The 15,776-nt window shown below is 30.7% G+C and overlaps 2 protein-coding genes across 2 annotated transcripts in view; both read right to left on the bottom strand.

Moving 5' to 3' along the window:
* Positions 1-15,312, bottom strand: part of LOC139515293 (uncharacterized) — a 101,163-nt gene extending 85,851 nt beyond the window's left edge. Inside the window, exons 1-5 of the mRNA XM_071304861.1 lie at positions 15,212-15,312; positions 14,355-14,498; positions 13,641-13,736; positions 12,937-13,137; positions 12,443-12,649 (exon numbers count right to left, since the gene is read on the bottom strand). Coding sequence (XP_071160962.1) covers positions 12,443-12,649; positions 12,937-13,137; positions 13,641-13,736; positions 14,355-14,498; positions 15,212-15,257 — 694 coding nt within the window. The 5' untranslated portion in view covers positions 15,258-15,312. The remainder of the gene's footprint in view (positions 1-12,442; positions 12,650-12,936; positions 13,138-13,640; positions 13,737-14,354; positions 14,499-15,211) is intronic.
* LOC139518163 (uncharacterized) lies at positions 2,252-12,019 on the bottom strand. Its single transcript, XM_071309856.1, has 15 exons — positions 12,007-12,019; positions 11,795-11,860; positions 11,306-11,419; positions 10,715-10,825; positions 9,924-10,046; positions 9,516-9,611; positions 8,754-8,867; positions 8,347-8,463; positions 7,694-7,819; positions 6,809-6,838; positions 6,083-6,100; positions 5,348-5,365; positions 4,610-4,639; positions 3,876-3,902; positions 2,252-3,548 (listed from the first exon to the last, which is right to left on the bottom strand). The coding sequence occupies exons 1-15, from the start codon at positions 12,017-12,019 to the stop codon at positions 2,407-2,409; spliced, it is 2,145 nt and encodes a 714-aa protein (XP_071165957.1). The 3' UTR covers positions 2,252-2,406.
* Positions 15,313-15,776: the final 464 nt, after the last annotated feature.

Raw genomic sequence — 15,776 nt, 5'->3', positions numbered from 1 at the left:
ATGATATTATCAAGAGGCTTGATTTCTTGATTGACAACATATTTGTTACGTTCGGAGGACGTGTTTTTCAACAGACTGTCGGCATTCCAATGGGAACAAACTGTGCCCCTCTACTTGCCGACTTGTTTCTTTATTATTATGAGGCTGACTTCATGCAGGAACTTCTTAGGAAGAAAGAGAAGAAGTTAGCACTATCCTTTAACTCTACGTTTCGCTATATAGATGATGTTCTTTCACTAAATAATTCAAAATTTGGTGACTATGTGGAACGCATCTATCCAATCGAGCTAGAGTTAAAGGATACTACAGATACAGTTAAGTCGGCCTCATATCTTGACTAACATCTAGAAATTGACAATGAGGGTCGGTTGAAAACAAAACTTTACGACAAAAGAGATGATTTCAGCTTTCCAATTGTGAACTTTCCATTTCTAAGTAGCAACATTCCAGCAGCACCTGCATACGGGGTATATATCTCTCAATTGATACGATATTCCCGTGCTTGCATTTCCTATCATGATTTTCTTGATAGAGGGTTGCTGCTCACAAGGAAGCTATTAAACCAAGAGTTCCAAATGGTGAAGTTGAAATCATCCCTTCGTAAATTTTACGGACGCCATCACGAGTTGGTTGACCGTTATGGAATAACCGTATCACAAATGATATCGGATATGTTCCTTACGTCGTAACTACAATCACCTTCCCTTTCCTGAATGTGACCTACCGAATTAGACTATTTACCGGATTTGTTATCACATAAGCAACACGACGGATGCCGCATGTGGAGCAGGATCTGCTTACCCTTCCGGAGCACCTGAGATCACCCCTAGTTTTTGGTGAGGTTCGTGTTGTTTATTCTTTAGTTTTCTATGTTGTGTCATGTGTACTATTGTTTTTCTGTTTGTCTTTTTCATTTTTAGCCATGGCGTTGTCAGTTTGTTTTAGATTTATGAGTTTGACTGTCCCTTTGGTATCTTTCGTCCCCCTTTGTGAAAAGGGAAGGGGAGGGTATTTACGACATAATGAATATAACCGATATCATCTGTATTTATAACGAATATTTTATAATGGTCGACCAACTAGTGATGGCGTTCGTAAAATTAACGAAATGATGACTTCAACTTCACAATTTGAAACTCTTGATTTAAAAATAAAATGGTCCTAATTGGGAAGCTGAAATCATCTGTTTTGTCGTAAAGTTTTGTTTTCAACCGACCCTCATAGTCAGTTTCTAGATGTAAGTCCTAATCAAATGGCAAAATCAAAAGCTCAAACAAATCAAACGAATGGATAACAGATGTCAATTCCTGACTTGGTACAGACATTTTCTTAATATGTAGAAAATGGTGGATTGAACCTGGTTTTATAGCGCTAAACCTCTCATTTGTATGACAGTCGCATCAAATTCAATTATATTTATAGCGATGCTTGAACAAAACAGACATATTAGGTAAAATTGTCAAAATAGGGATACTGCCATCATCACCTAGTCACATCTCAATATGGATTCTATAGATTTACATATATTTTTTAAGTCAATCAAATTTGTGTTTTATAAACTTTTTTACTATACTTCATTTATTCTTCAAACTAAGAAAGAAACCACGGTCCCGAATAAAAACGACGAAATTACAAAACAAATCAAAACACAACATAGAAAGCGAAATATCGCGCTACACGAAAACCAAAAAAAAACCAGGATGAACATAAGTGCTATTGAAGGGTAAGCAGTTTGCGGTCCACACTTAAAACCGTCTTGTAGCTTATACTGTTAATCAACTTTGTTGATATTTTCATTAGTTTGCTAAATGTATGGTTTTGTAGTAGAATGATTGTACATAAGCATATTAGCATTTAACATTATAACAACTCCATGAAGGAAGTGACGCAAACTTCTACTGCGATCGAAAACCTTTGACAATGAATTATTTTGAACAATATTTGTAAAACAAGAGCGATGATACATTCAGACTTTAAAAATAAACAATTTGATTCTTTGTTGAAAGTAGAATTATTACGTAGTTTACTTAGAGGTAAAGTTTGACTTTCAAAAGTGACATCTGATAACTTACTTTTTTTCGTGAGATTACAACTTGATTGACAATATAAAGACAATTAGCACATTCATTGTAAACTCGCTTATTTTTGTATTGGTTTTTTACTCATTTTGAAGCTATATCCAAATAATGGGTATTTCATCCTACACAAAATCATCATGTTCGGTAAAAGAAAAAAAATGAATATTCAAAAGTTTGTTCAGACATTTATTGACAACTTTTAAAAAAAAGTATGAATGTCCATTATGTCAGATTTTCTTCAATTTCGACGTGGATTAACGTAGATAGGCTTAGTATATCTTCACTTTCTAGCCTCCGTATCTTCTACCCCAACGTCTGAATCCAAATCTCATGGTCGTATATATACTGGTCGTCGATATACTGGTCGTCGATATACTGGTCGTTGATATACTGGTCGTCGATATACTGGTCGTCGATATACTGGTCGTCGATAAACTGGTCGTCGATATACTGGTCGTGTATATACTGGTTTGTGTACATATACTGGTTTGTGTACATATACTGGTTTGTGTACATATGCTGGTTTGTGTACATATACTGGTTTGTGTACATATACTGGTTTGTGTACATATACTGGTTTGTGTACATATACTGGTTTGTGTACATATACTGGTTTGTGTACATATGCTGGTTTGTGTACATATACTGGTTTGTGTACATATACTGGTTTGTGTACATGTACTGGTTTGTGTACATATGCTGGTTTGTGTACATATACTGGTTTGGTGTTGACATATGCTGGTTTGTGTACATATACTGGTTTGTGTACATATACTGGTTTGTGTACATATACTGGTTTGTGTACATATGCTGGTTTGTGTACATATACTGGTTTGTGTACATATACTGGTTTGTGTACATATACTGGTTTGGTGTTGACATATACTGGTTTGTGTACATATACTGGTTTGTGTACATATGCTGGTTTGTGTACATATACTGGTTTGTGTACATATACTGGTTTGTGTACATATACTGGTTTGGTGTTGACATATACTGGTTTGTGTACATATACTGGTTTGTGTACATATACTGGTTTGTGTACATATACTGGTTTGTGTACATGTACTGGTTTGTGTACATATGCTGGTTTGTGTACATATACTGGTTTGGTGTTGACATATGCTGGTTTGTGTACATATACTGGTTTGTGTACATATACTGGTTTGTGTACATATACTGGTTTGTGTACATATGCTGGTTTGTGTACATATACTGGTTTGTGTACATATACTGGTTTGTGTACATATACTGGTTTGGTGTTGACATATACTGGTTTGTGTACATATACTGGTTTGTGTACATATGCTGGTTTGTGTACATATACTGGTTTGTGTACATATGCTGGTTTGTGTACATATACTGGTTTGTGTACATATGCTGGTTTGTGTACATGTACTGGTTTGTGTACATATGCTGGTTTGTGTACATATACTGGTTTGGTGTTGACATAAGTTTTTGGATGAGGTGCTTAAAAACAAATTCAAAGAAACATTTTTAAAGGATACTTAACTGGTCAAATGGATGATTGAATAGCAGTACATTTATTAGGATTTTTATAATGAAAAGTGTTTTCTTATACGTGTAAATTCTATTTAGCCATTCTAACATATAAATCATATTGAATTTGAAGTTGAATGTCACGTTAATAGTGATAGCTTTTTAATATTTAAATGAATGAGATTTCACTATTCCGTTGTGTAACATGTTAATAGGTTTTCTTGCGAATATAGAAAAATATTAAAATAATATTTAAGTTTGAATTTATGTACAAAAATAACTGATAACAATATTTACCTGTAGTAGTAGTAGAAGTAGGAGTTGCTAAAAACAAAATCAAAGACATAAATAAAGGCAACAGTAGTATACCGCTGTTGGAAACTCATAAATCGATAGAGAAAAAACAAATCCAGTTTACAAACTAAAACTGAGGGAAACGTATCAAATATGAGAGAACTACGATACAACAGAAACACATCACCAAAATGTAACACACACAGGTAAGCAGTTTGCAGTCCACACTATAAACCGTCTTGTAGCTTATACTGTTAATAAACTTTGTTGATATTTTCATTATTTTGCTAAATGTATGGTTTTGTAGTAGAATGATTGTACATAAGCATATTAGCATTTAACATTTTAACAAATCCATGAAGGAAGTGACGAAAACTTCTACTGCGATCGAAAACCTTTGACAATACATTATTTTGAACAATATCTGTAAAACAAGAGCGATGATACATTCAGACTTTAAAAATAAACAATTTGATTCTTTGTTGAAAGTAGAATTATTACGTAGTTTACTTAGAGGTAAAGTTTGACTTTCAAAAGTGACATCTGATAACTTACTTTTTTTCGTGAGATTACAACTTGATTGACAATATAAAGACCATTAGCACATTCATTGTAAACTCGCTTATTTTTGTATTGGTTTTTTCCTCATTTTGAAGTTATATCCAAATAATGTTTAATTATTAAAATAATATTTAAATTTGAATTTATGTAAAAAAATAACTGATGACAATATTTACCTGTAGTAATAGTAGTAGTATTAGGAGTTGCTAAAAAACAAAATCAAAGACATAAATAAAGGCAACAGTAGTATACCGCTGTTCGAAACTCATAAATCGATAGAGAAAAAACAAATCCAGTTTACAAACTAAAACTGAGGGAAACGTATCAAATATGAGAGAACTACGACACAACAGAAACACTTCACCAAAATGTAACACACACAGGTAAGCAGTTTGCGGTCCACACTTAAAACCGTCTTGTAGCTTATACTGTTAATCAACTTTGTTGATATTTTCATTATTTTGCTAAATGTATGGTTTTGTAGTAGAATGATTGTACATAAGTATATTAGCATTTAACATTATAACAACTCCATGAAGGAAGTGACGAAAACTTCTACTGCGATCGAAAACCTTTGACAATACATTATTTTGAACAATATTTGTAAAACAAGAGCGATGATACATTCAGACTTTAAAAATAAACAATTTGATTCTTTGTTGAAAGTAGAATTATTACGTAGTTTACTTAGAGGTAAAGTTTGACTTTCAAAAGTGACATCTGATAACTTACTTTTTTTCGTGAGATTACAACTTGATTGACAATATAAAGACCATTAGCACATTCATTGTAAACTCGCTTATTTTTGTATTGGTTTTTTCCTCATTTTGAAGTTATATCCAAATAATGTTTAATTATTAAAATAATATTTAAGTTTGAATTTATGTAAAAAAATAACTGATGACAATATTTACCTGTAGTAGTAGGAGGTTCTAAAAAACAAAATCAAAGACATAAATAAAGGCAACAGTAGTATACCGCTGTTCGAAACTCATAAATCGATAGAGAAAAAACAAATCCAGTTTACAAACTAAAACTGAGGGAAACGTATCAAATATGAGAGAACTACGACACAACAGAAACACTTCACCAAAATGTAACACACACAGGTAAGCAGTTTGCGGTCCACACTTAAAACCGTCTTGTAGCTTATACTGTTAATCAACTTTGTTGATATTTTCATTATTTTGCTAAATGTATGGTTTTGTAGTAGAATGATTGTACATAAGTATATTAGCATTTAACATTATAACAACTCCATGAAGGAAGTGACGAAAACTTCTACTGCGATCGAAAACCTTTGACAATACATTATTTTGAACAATATTTGTAAAACAAGAGCGATGATACATTCAGACTTTAAAAATAAACAATTTGATTCTTTGTTGAAAGTAGAATTATTACGTAGTTTACTTAGAGGTAAAGTTTGACTTTCAAAAGTGACATCTGATAACTTACTTTTTTTCGTGAGATTACAACTTGATTGACAATATAAAGACCATTAGCACATTCATTGTAAACTCGCTTATTTTTGTATTGGTTTTTTCCTCATTTTGAAGTTATATCCAAATAATGTTTAATTATTAAAATAATATTTAAGTTTGAATTTATCATGTTTATGTAAAAAAATAACTGATGACAATATTTACCTGTAGTAGTAGGAGGTTCTAAAAAACAAAATCAAAGACATAAATAAAGGCAACAGTAGTATACCGCTGTTCGAAACTCATAAATCGATAGAGAAAAAACAAATCCAGTTTACAAACTAAAACTGAGGGAAACGTATCAAATATGAGAGAACTACGACACAACAGAAACACATAACCAAAATGTAACACACACAGGTAAGCAGTTTGCGGTCCACACTTAAAACCGTCTTGTAGCTTATACTGTTAATCAACTTTGTTGATATTTTCATTATTTTGCTAAATGTATGGTTTTGTAGTAGAATGATTGTACATAAGTATATTAGCATTTAACATTATAACAACTCCATGAAGGAAGTGACGAAAACTTCTACTGCGATCGAAAACCTTTGACAATACATTATTTTGAACAATATTTGTAAAACAAGAGCGATGATACATTCAGACTTTAAAAATAAACAATTTGATTCTTTGTTGAAAGTAGAATTATTACGTAGTTTACTTAGAGGTAAAGTTTGACTTTCAAAAGTGACATCTGATAACTTACTTTTTTTCGTGAGATTACAACTTGATTGACAATATAAAGACCATTAGCACATTCATTGTAAACTCGCTTATTTTTGTATTGGTTTTTTCCTCATTTTGAAGTTATATCCAAATAATGTTTAATTATTAAAATAATATTTAAATTTGAATTTATGTAAAAAAATAACTGATGACAATATTTACCTGTAGTAATAGTAGTAGTATTAGGAGTTGCTAAAAAACAAAATCAAAGACATAAATAAAGGCAACAGTAGTATATCGCTGTTCGAAACTCATAAATCGATAGAGAAAAAACAAATCCAGTTTACAAACTAAAACTGAGGGAAACGTATCAAATATGAGAGAACTGCGACACAACAGAAACACATCACCGAAATGTAACACACACAGAAACGAACTATAATGTACCAATGGCCGTTTTTCTGACTTGGTACAGGGCATTTTATGAAAAAGTATATAAAAAAACTACCAATATAAACTGTACATAATAATATATTATAGATGACAACAATATAGCAACACATAAGATAAAATCAGAATGTATACAATACCGAAAACTCCTTACAGTACTTTGTATATACACCCCATAATAAGCTGAATGGTAGTGGTATGTTACTTTGTGTATACAATACCTAACTAGCTTACTGGTACATAAAGATGAAGCATGCAAATGGGACAAAATGATTTCATTTACAAGTGTTATCCATGGTGTTGTCTGTTTATTTTCAACTTAAGAGTTTTAATGTCCCTTTGGTATCTTTGGTATCTTTAAAAAGATAAACAATATATTTTCAAATCTTGTTTATATTTCATACAACTACGAGATTTCTTTTTAACAAAATTGTAACAAAAACGTTGTTTGATGTATCTAAAGTAAATCCAAATTAAGAATTTCAAAGAAGAAAAATAGCAATATGCTTTATTTTTTGAAATTACTATGGCATCCATGGCATTTAATTCTAAACTGATTTCAAAAATGTAGGAATTAAATTATTGCAATAATATCTTCGTCGAATTACCACTTGCTAAATTATATTATTTACAGATAAAACCGTCATCTTTACTTACCTAGGGCAACAAAAAGATGGTCGTTTAACAATCGTCCGTAACATACATCTACACTATGATAAGTGCCGTAACATGATCTCCAAGCTTTGTAAAAACGTGTTGTGCTACAACTGAGCTTGTAAGCTGAAAAGCATATGATGAAATGTGATAACTATCAATGTATAGGTAAATGTATTTATATATCAATAGATATAGGAAGATGTGGTGTGAGTGCCAATGAGACAACTCTCCATCCAAATAAAATTTAAAAAAGTAAACCATTATAGGTCAATGTGCGGTCTTCAACACGGAGCCTTGGATCACACCGAGCAACAAGCTATAAAAGGCCCCAACATAACTAGTGTAAAACCATTCAAACGGGAGAACCAACGGTCTAATCTATATTAAAAAAAAACGAGAAACGAGAAACACGAGAAATTAAGCGAGATACTCCAAATTCAAACATACGAAAATCACAAACTAATAAAGTATTAACAAATACTAATTTGTATATATGAAAAATTATTGATTTCTCAAAGGTATATTTGTTTTCTCTTGAATCGCTATAAACATGAAACCAATCTATCATTTTTTACTCAAAAGCGATGGATTTATCCAACAATTTTGTGATTTGGTAATACATTGAAATATGATAAAAGAACGAAACTTCCCTGCTCCGTTGTAGGAAAATCCTCCGTTTACAATACTGAATCCGTGATGAGCCTTATAATATCCAAAGTCGTCAACGTAGTCACCACCATGCACAATGGAAGATGCGCCATGGTAGTAGCCTATAAAGATTTAAAAAGAAAACATATTTCAAAAGGAAATGATGTAAAGCTTTGTACTATATTAGTGACTGAATTTCAAGGATTAATTAAAGATAATATACAAAACTGGTCTCACAATATGCATTTTATACATTCGTATTATATGAACGATTTGGCTGAAATAATAGTTCAAAAATAAGACGGCTAGTAGGAATTATAATGAAATTATTATTTATTCATTGAATAAGTTTACTTTTATTTTTAAATATTTCAATAAAATAAAATGTGTCATTCCACTGATATTTATTTACCAAAGAAGTGTTGTTTATAGATTTTGTTGAAGCACAGACTTCTACTGTGGCAATGGTTATAACAGTCGTCCCACAAACCATAAAAACGTCTTGTACTACATTTCAGTCTGTATGCTGAAAAGAGAAGTCATTGCAAAAATAAAATATGCAACTTTTCTGCTGAAGATTGAAAAGCCATTTAGTTACATTTTTGTAAAGCGACAGGACAACCTATATTTTCGAAATCATAAATTATACAGGTAAAAAGCACAAGAAACATTTGTAACACACAATCAGTTTGAATTTGACACAAAAAAAAAATATAGAACTACCCCTTGCTTCAGACATGATTTGTCGAATACGTTTATAGAATAGTTCAATCTTACAGTATTTAATCACTTTATTGGATTTAACCACTGACTAGAACGACGTGAATCGTATGCGAAAAAGGATGTGCTGTGATTTGTGTTAAACATATATTATTATTAGTTGATTCGTAAAAATAAAATATCTAGTGTTGTTCCTTTTTCTTTAGACTCTTCATACTCAGAGCAAATGGTACCAACTATTAATTCGTGTTGCATAATAACTGCAACAATATACTGTACCAAGTCAGGAATACGACAGCAATTTTCTATTCGTTTGATGTGTTTGAGCTTTTGACTTTTCCATTTGAAAGGGGAACTTCCCGATATGAATGATTGTCTTTTCAATTTTCAATCATTACACATTATCAAAATAAAACTGCTTATAAATGTTGGGAAAAGGTCATGTCATTTTTACCTTTTCCGTGATATGTAAATCTTCTATGATTTACCCTAAATCCAAGATATTTGTATCCATGGTAATTGGTGTGAACAGTATGAACATCTCCATGATCTTAAAAATATAATAAGTTTATTTGAAAGTTGATTACGAAATATACAAACATGACAAATATGAATTAAAGACATAATTTTTAACAATCATTAAACATAAATCTAAAAAACAATTTAGATTTTTAAAAATCCAAATGAAATACAGAAATATGCTTCTTAGTCTTACATGTTTGTGTTAATTGCCGTTCATGTCTCCAATTTTTAGAATCACTAAAATTTCAAATATAGAAGTAATCATTTCATATTGCATATATGAATGCTGTTTTTAAGCTTAATGAACTGAAGAGAAATTTCGAAAATCAAACCAAATTACCTAGAGACACAAACAGATGGCTTTTGTACAATCGTCCAAAACATACATCTACACTGTGGTATGAGTCGTAGCAATCGTGCCATGATCTGTAGAAACGGTCCGTATTGCAGCTCAATTTGTAAGCTAAAAGAAGAAAACTGTCATTACTAATCTCTCCGAATTTCTTAAACATCAGAAGAAAAACATTTCAGAAGTTTTATACATTATTAGCTTCGCCTTGCCTGAACCCTATTTGCTTATGACAACTTTACTATGGACTCTTTTTGGGGTTACTGTCAGCTTTTAATGCATTTATTGGTTGAATAAACAGAGAGCACATGCGTCGCACAAAATAATGTTATGTCAGGGAGTTGAAACACTAATATTTAAATATCTTACAGATTCTACATAATTTCTAATTTTGAAGAATTTACGTTAATTTTTTACTGTTAAACTCATATATTTATATTTTAACCCCAAAGCAACTTTATTTTATTATAGAAAGAACAACCATCAACGATTAAGTGTAAAATAGTTTGAACTATATTTTAATGCAGATACAATTTGGGTCAAGATCGTATTTGTGTTTAAGGGTTAAATGCTTTTTCTGTAACCTATTATGTTTTAAAGGGTTGGACGAATGACCTTTTCACACTAAAAAAGTGAGCACAATCAACGCTTTTTATAAGCCTATTAAATCAAAAAGAACATCCAAATGTTATAATTATATTTACACGTTAAACATATGACATCCATCACTTAATTTCATGGTAGTACTGTTAATATACAAATTCTAAAAAATCAGTCATTACCAATATCCCTGTAAGTGAATCCTCCATGAACTAATGGAAATCCGTGATGACTGTTGTAATAACCAAGGTAATCGATATTACCATGGGCATAGTCACTGTCTATATTGTAACCTTTAACAAATAAATTAGTATTAAGTATATACTATCAAATAATCCTTTTTCTTAAGACTTTTTATATATCTATAAAAACACAGCTGAAATTGACCAGGACAGATCTACATGATCATGTATTAGTTGTGGTTGTCCTCTTCGAATATGTCTTTGGTTATATAACTGAAATTTATACATATTTCAGGAAAAATACATTTGAGAGTAGTTTTAATGGTTGGATACTTACATTCGTGTATTTTTTGTAAATATGTCTCTCTATTATTGAAGACGATACGCTTACTTCTTGGTGTGTTTTTACATTTTTGTATCGTTGGGTTGCTGTTCATTTAAGTATAACCCCATACTATCTTCATTTATTGATATGATTTTGTTATTGAAATGCTTTTGGCAAAATTAAAACCACAACTGTTGCATTGGAATAACTTTACTGATCAATTTTATTTTCAAGTGCATAATTAAAGAAGTAAAAAATATATTTACCGAAGAGACCCTGTTTAAATAGTCTGTCAAAGCACAAACTGCCTTTGTGGTAATGTCCGTAACAATCATCCCATACTTTATAAAATCTGCTCTCACTACATTTCAGTGTGTAAGCTGAAAATTTAAAAAAAATATAGTTATTTCTATCTAATAAAAACAGATTCCTTAATCATAATAGTTATCACAAAGACACAAACTTCACATGGATAATGAACTATTGACATATGGTATGCCATTCTTAATTAATTTTAGATTTTAGAAGAGATGAATGTTAGTAACGAATTACACATAGAAACAAGCTTTTAATATTTCAGTCAAATCGTAAATCATATGCAAAAGAAATTTTCCATGTGATGAATTATTGAAAGCCTCCAAGTATCCCCCAACTTAGTCTTTATTTTCGAAGCCAATAGAGTAGCGATTTAAAAGTGTTGCAACTTAATACGCTTTTCAACAGAGATTTTGTTGATAAATATTTTACAATTTTACCTTTTCCGTGATATGAGAATCCTCCATGAACAATTTTGAATCCAAGTTGATCATATCCATGGTAGCCTACTTTGAAACAAAACAAATAAAATATAAGTATTTCATAAAAAAAATTAAAAAACATTATTTTACAATTATATGCGTTTTACATCAATAAACCTTTGTCGCCTTTTTAAAAGTCCCTTTTACTGAAATTGGCGTTAAACACTTACAACAGTCATTCATAAATAGCTTAATGTTATGAATGTTTACAATATTTGGTTTATTTAAACGGTTAATGAGCAAAATTATTTTGGTATATGATATCACATTTGATTTTTTTTAAATACACAATAATTATAGGTAGGTGATCATTTGAATAAAATAATAGTTTTATATTTTGAAAAGAACAAACAGAAATGATTCAGAGATCATAAGGACTGTAGAAATGAACTAATCAAGGCTTAAAGAAAATAAAATTGTTCCGAAAACAGGTTTTATAAAGTACAGCGGTCAATATAACAAGGGTTGGGTTGATTGGTAAGGGAATTTATTCATAAATACATCTTACATGGCGACAAAGGAGAAATAACAATTTCTGAATTTGGATCAATCGAATGCTATCACATTAAACAATTTTATATCATAACATTTTATCTATATTATTACCATGTCCATGGTAGCTGAAACGACCATGTACTATTTTAAAGCCATGGTAACCAGTAGAACGTCCTACATAACCAGTTAAAGGATGGGGTGCTCCGATCAAACCTTGCTTTTGTAGTTTTGGCACACAAATGCTTGCATGATGGAATGAATTATAACAAGATGTCATTGTCCATATAAACTGCAGTGATCTTACATGGTAATGGTAAACTGAAAATTAAACATTAACATTAATGGAAATAGAATTACAAGATATGCTACCAATATTTGTATTAAACAATCCAAGGATAAAAAAAATCGGTTAATGTAAAGGCAGATTTAAGGTACAATAATTATTGATGCACTTTCAGATGATGAAATTACAAGATTATAAATTAAATTTGTCAAATTGTAAAATGAAATATCAGGATGAGGACGACATCTTATTGCAAACACTCAATTCATAAAAACTCCGATACGTATTACATGAATGTTAAAATAATTGTTTTGTTACTGACCGGTTTTATGGTAAATAATGCCTCTTCTCACAAATTTAACCCCGAGTCCATAGCTACGACCATATCTCTGGTAGTGGTGTTGATTTCCAATCAGCCCATCCTTGATAAGACCTGGGAAACAATCTCTTATCCTTCCATATTCATTAAAACATGAACTGAATGCATTGTATAACTTCAGAGGTTCACATTTACGTGCAAAATCTGTGGAAATATTGATTGCAATTAGATTGTTGTGAAAATATAGAGATCTTTATTTTCTTTAGTTTTATAGTCTTGTCTTTTCTAGTTCACATGTTATTCGTATATATCTATTTGTTGGGTGTTTGTGTATTATGTTTTGCGTATAAATTAGATTCCTTGTTCTCTTGTTTATTTATCTACATCTCTTAGTGTGTGATAGAAAAATCAATAATAACATTTTGAATCGGATAACCATATGGGAATTAAATAAATGCATTTCTCATCAGTAGGGTTCGACTTCAAATATAGGTAAAAAAAAAATAGGTAAAAAATTATAGGAAGTAATCCAAAAATAAAGTTAGAATTCTTCATTACTTCCTGGCATGATTTTATAGTAAATTAAATTTAGTTCGACATAAAGCAAAATTTTAAATTAGCGTTATATTGAATATTGCATCCACGATAATGTTAATTCCAGTATTCATATTCTGGTAGCCTTATTTAAATACTATATATCTACTTACAGTAGTTTTTGTATCGGAGGCCATTTCCTATCAAATCGATACCGAATTGATGAAAGCGCCTATAGAGACGTCCAACCACTATTTTATGAAAATGTCCTGCAAGAATATAAAGAAATATATATAATAAAATTAAATAAACTAAATAGAAATGTGTTGTCCAACACAAAAGTCTTTCATTTAAAGAAAGTATTAATTGAATCCCGAATGAAATAAGCATATTAATATGCAAGTATTGATTAATTGATTTATTAATCTGAATTATATTGGTTAAAGCAAACAAATATTACACGCCTTACTTAAAGTTTGAAGAACTATTGTAGTGAAACTCTTAAGAAAAAGTTTGATGAATCTTGATTTTCTACATTTTCAAAACATCACCTTAAATTCGATATTAATCAAATCAAAGATATTTGTCAACGACTCTGCTAAAGAAGGAATTTCGTTATCTGAGCGTTAATGTATTCTTATATCTACGGATTAATGTTTTTAATGGCTCAAATATACTTATGTCATATTGGCAATCATACCACATCTTCTTTTTTATATTATATGCAAAAATTATATATTTTTATCGGTGACATTAACATCCATATACAGCTACTAGTATCTCATGTATGGTCAAATGTGTAACGCTGTATAAATAGGGGGTCGTTAAAGGATAACTTCTCCGTACATTTTCAGACATTTTATAGAAATTAAGGTTAACATATGTACCGGAGTGGTAAATATGATCTGCAGCGTGATCGTTGCCATATCCAGTTAACAGATCCTTATAACTAGTAAGATGGTTCTTGTATAAACCGGTATGTCCAACATAGCCTCCATGACGATAAGAGCCATAACCTTCAGTGATAGTTGCTGTAATGAAATGTCGACAATGTTATTATTTATGATACACAGCTGATACAATTGGCAGTACAAATTGCGGATTGTATGAACAGACGAAAACGTGTTCACTCCCATCCAGAACAGAGAACAAAGAATGAAAAAATAAATATTTGTATTATACTAGATGAAGACACGACGAGACCCTGCAACCATATTCATTTGTCGTCTTGATAGAATTTACAATTTTATGTTTTGAATGACAGGTCCACATTATGGAATACTAAAAATGGATTATTTTCTCAACTTTAGGGTTCATATCTGGTGTTTCATATGTAAATGCAAACCAAAGCAATTTTTTCCTATCAGTTTTCTTAAATCATTAGATAAATCTGCACTTTTTCGTAGATTTATCGTTTAAGTTACTGTTTCATAAACAAAAACTGCTCAAATAGTTAGATACAGAACAACTGACGTATTTCCCATATATTGGTAAATTCTCCTGCGATAAAACAATTACGAATACATTTGTATGTTTCTTTTTAAAGAGTTATCTTTTTTTGTCAAAAAAGCAGGTTTCCAAGGCTTAGTAAAATATCACGCTATGGAAAACTATTTTGTAGTTAAACCTATGTTATGAAAAGTTGAATTATAAAAAAAAGTACATGTAAAAATACAGACTGAGAAATGTCTAAGAAAAAGAAAATATAACATGAGTATGCATAGCAGTAAGCCAGTAGACTTACCTGTCACACAGACAACCAATAAGAGAGTGAACACTCCTCGAGTCATGTCGATGGTTATGTTGCTTTATCATTATCTAGCTTCTTTATATAGTATTATTTACTACCATGTGTTACATAAAAAGTATCCTGACTTTTGCACATAATCATGTAAAGTGTCTTAGAGGTTATTCCATGCGCAGTATTATCATTTTCATTTCCTCATCAAAGACTTATATTGTTTCCATTTCATTTGAGCTAGATGATCTTTTTCGTATAGCCTTTCTGTTTTTCATCGTTTATTTACAGTTCGTTAAGTTGAAAGGACATATAAAAGTAGCAAGGTCATACTCAAAATTTGTTAGTTTTGCACATTACATACAATTAATGTTACTGTGTAAACGTTTCAGGTTAATCTTTGATGCTGACCTATGCAGCTGAAATTCCTTCGAATAACTTCGCAGAAAACTAAAATAAAAATCGTTAATTGTATGTTTATATACCTTAAATCGACTTATATATTGTCGCTGACAAATCTAATATTGATTTCAATGTACAAGAGTGCAGATGACAAGGAGAAAAAAACAGT

Source organism: Mytilus edulis, chromosome 3 (genome assembly GCF_963676685.1).
Source record: "Mytilus edulis chromosome 3, xbMytEdul2.2, whole genome shotgun sequence".
NCBI classification, from domain to species: Eukaryota; Metazoa; Mollusca; class Bivalvia; order Mytilida; family Mytilidae; genus Mytilus; species Mytilus edulis.
The sequence above is the reverse complement of the archived record's forward strand: the minus strand, read 5'-3'. Positions and strand labels throughout refer to the sequence as shown.

What these genes read in the sequence shown, in the direction of transcription:
- LOC139518163 (XM_071309856.1), bottom strand. An exon ending in AGGATTTTCCTACAACGGAG is followed by an intron (nt 7,820 to 8,346) that starts CAGGGAAGTTTC and finishes TCATATGCTTTT; the next exon opens with CAGCTTACAAGCTCAGTTGT. An exon ending in TACTACTACTATTACTACAG is followed by an intron (nt 3,903 to 4,609) that starts GTAAATATTGTC and finishes TTTTGTTTTTAG; the next exon opens with CAACTCCTACTTCTACTACT.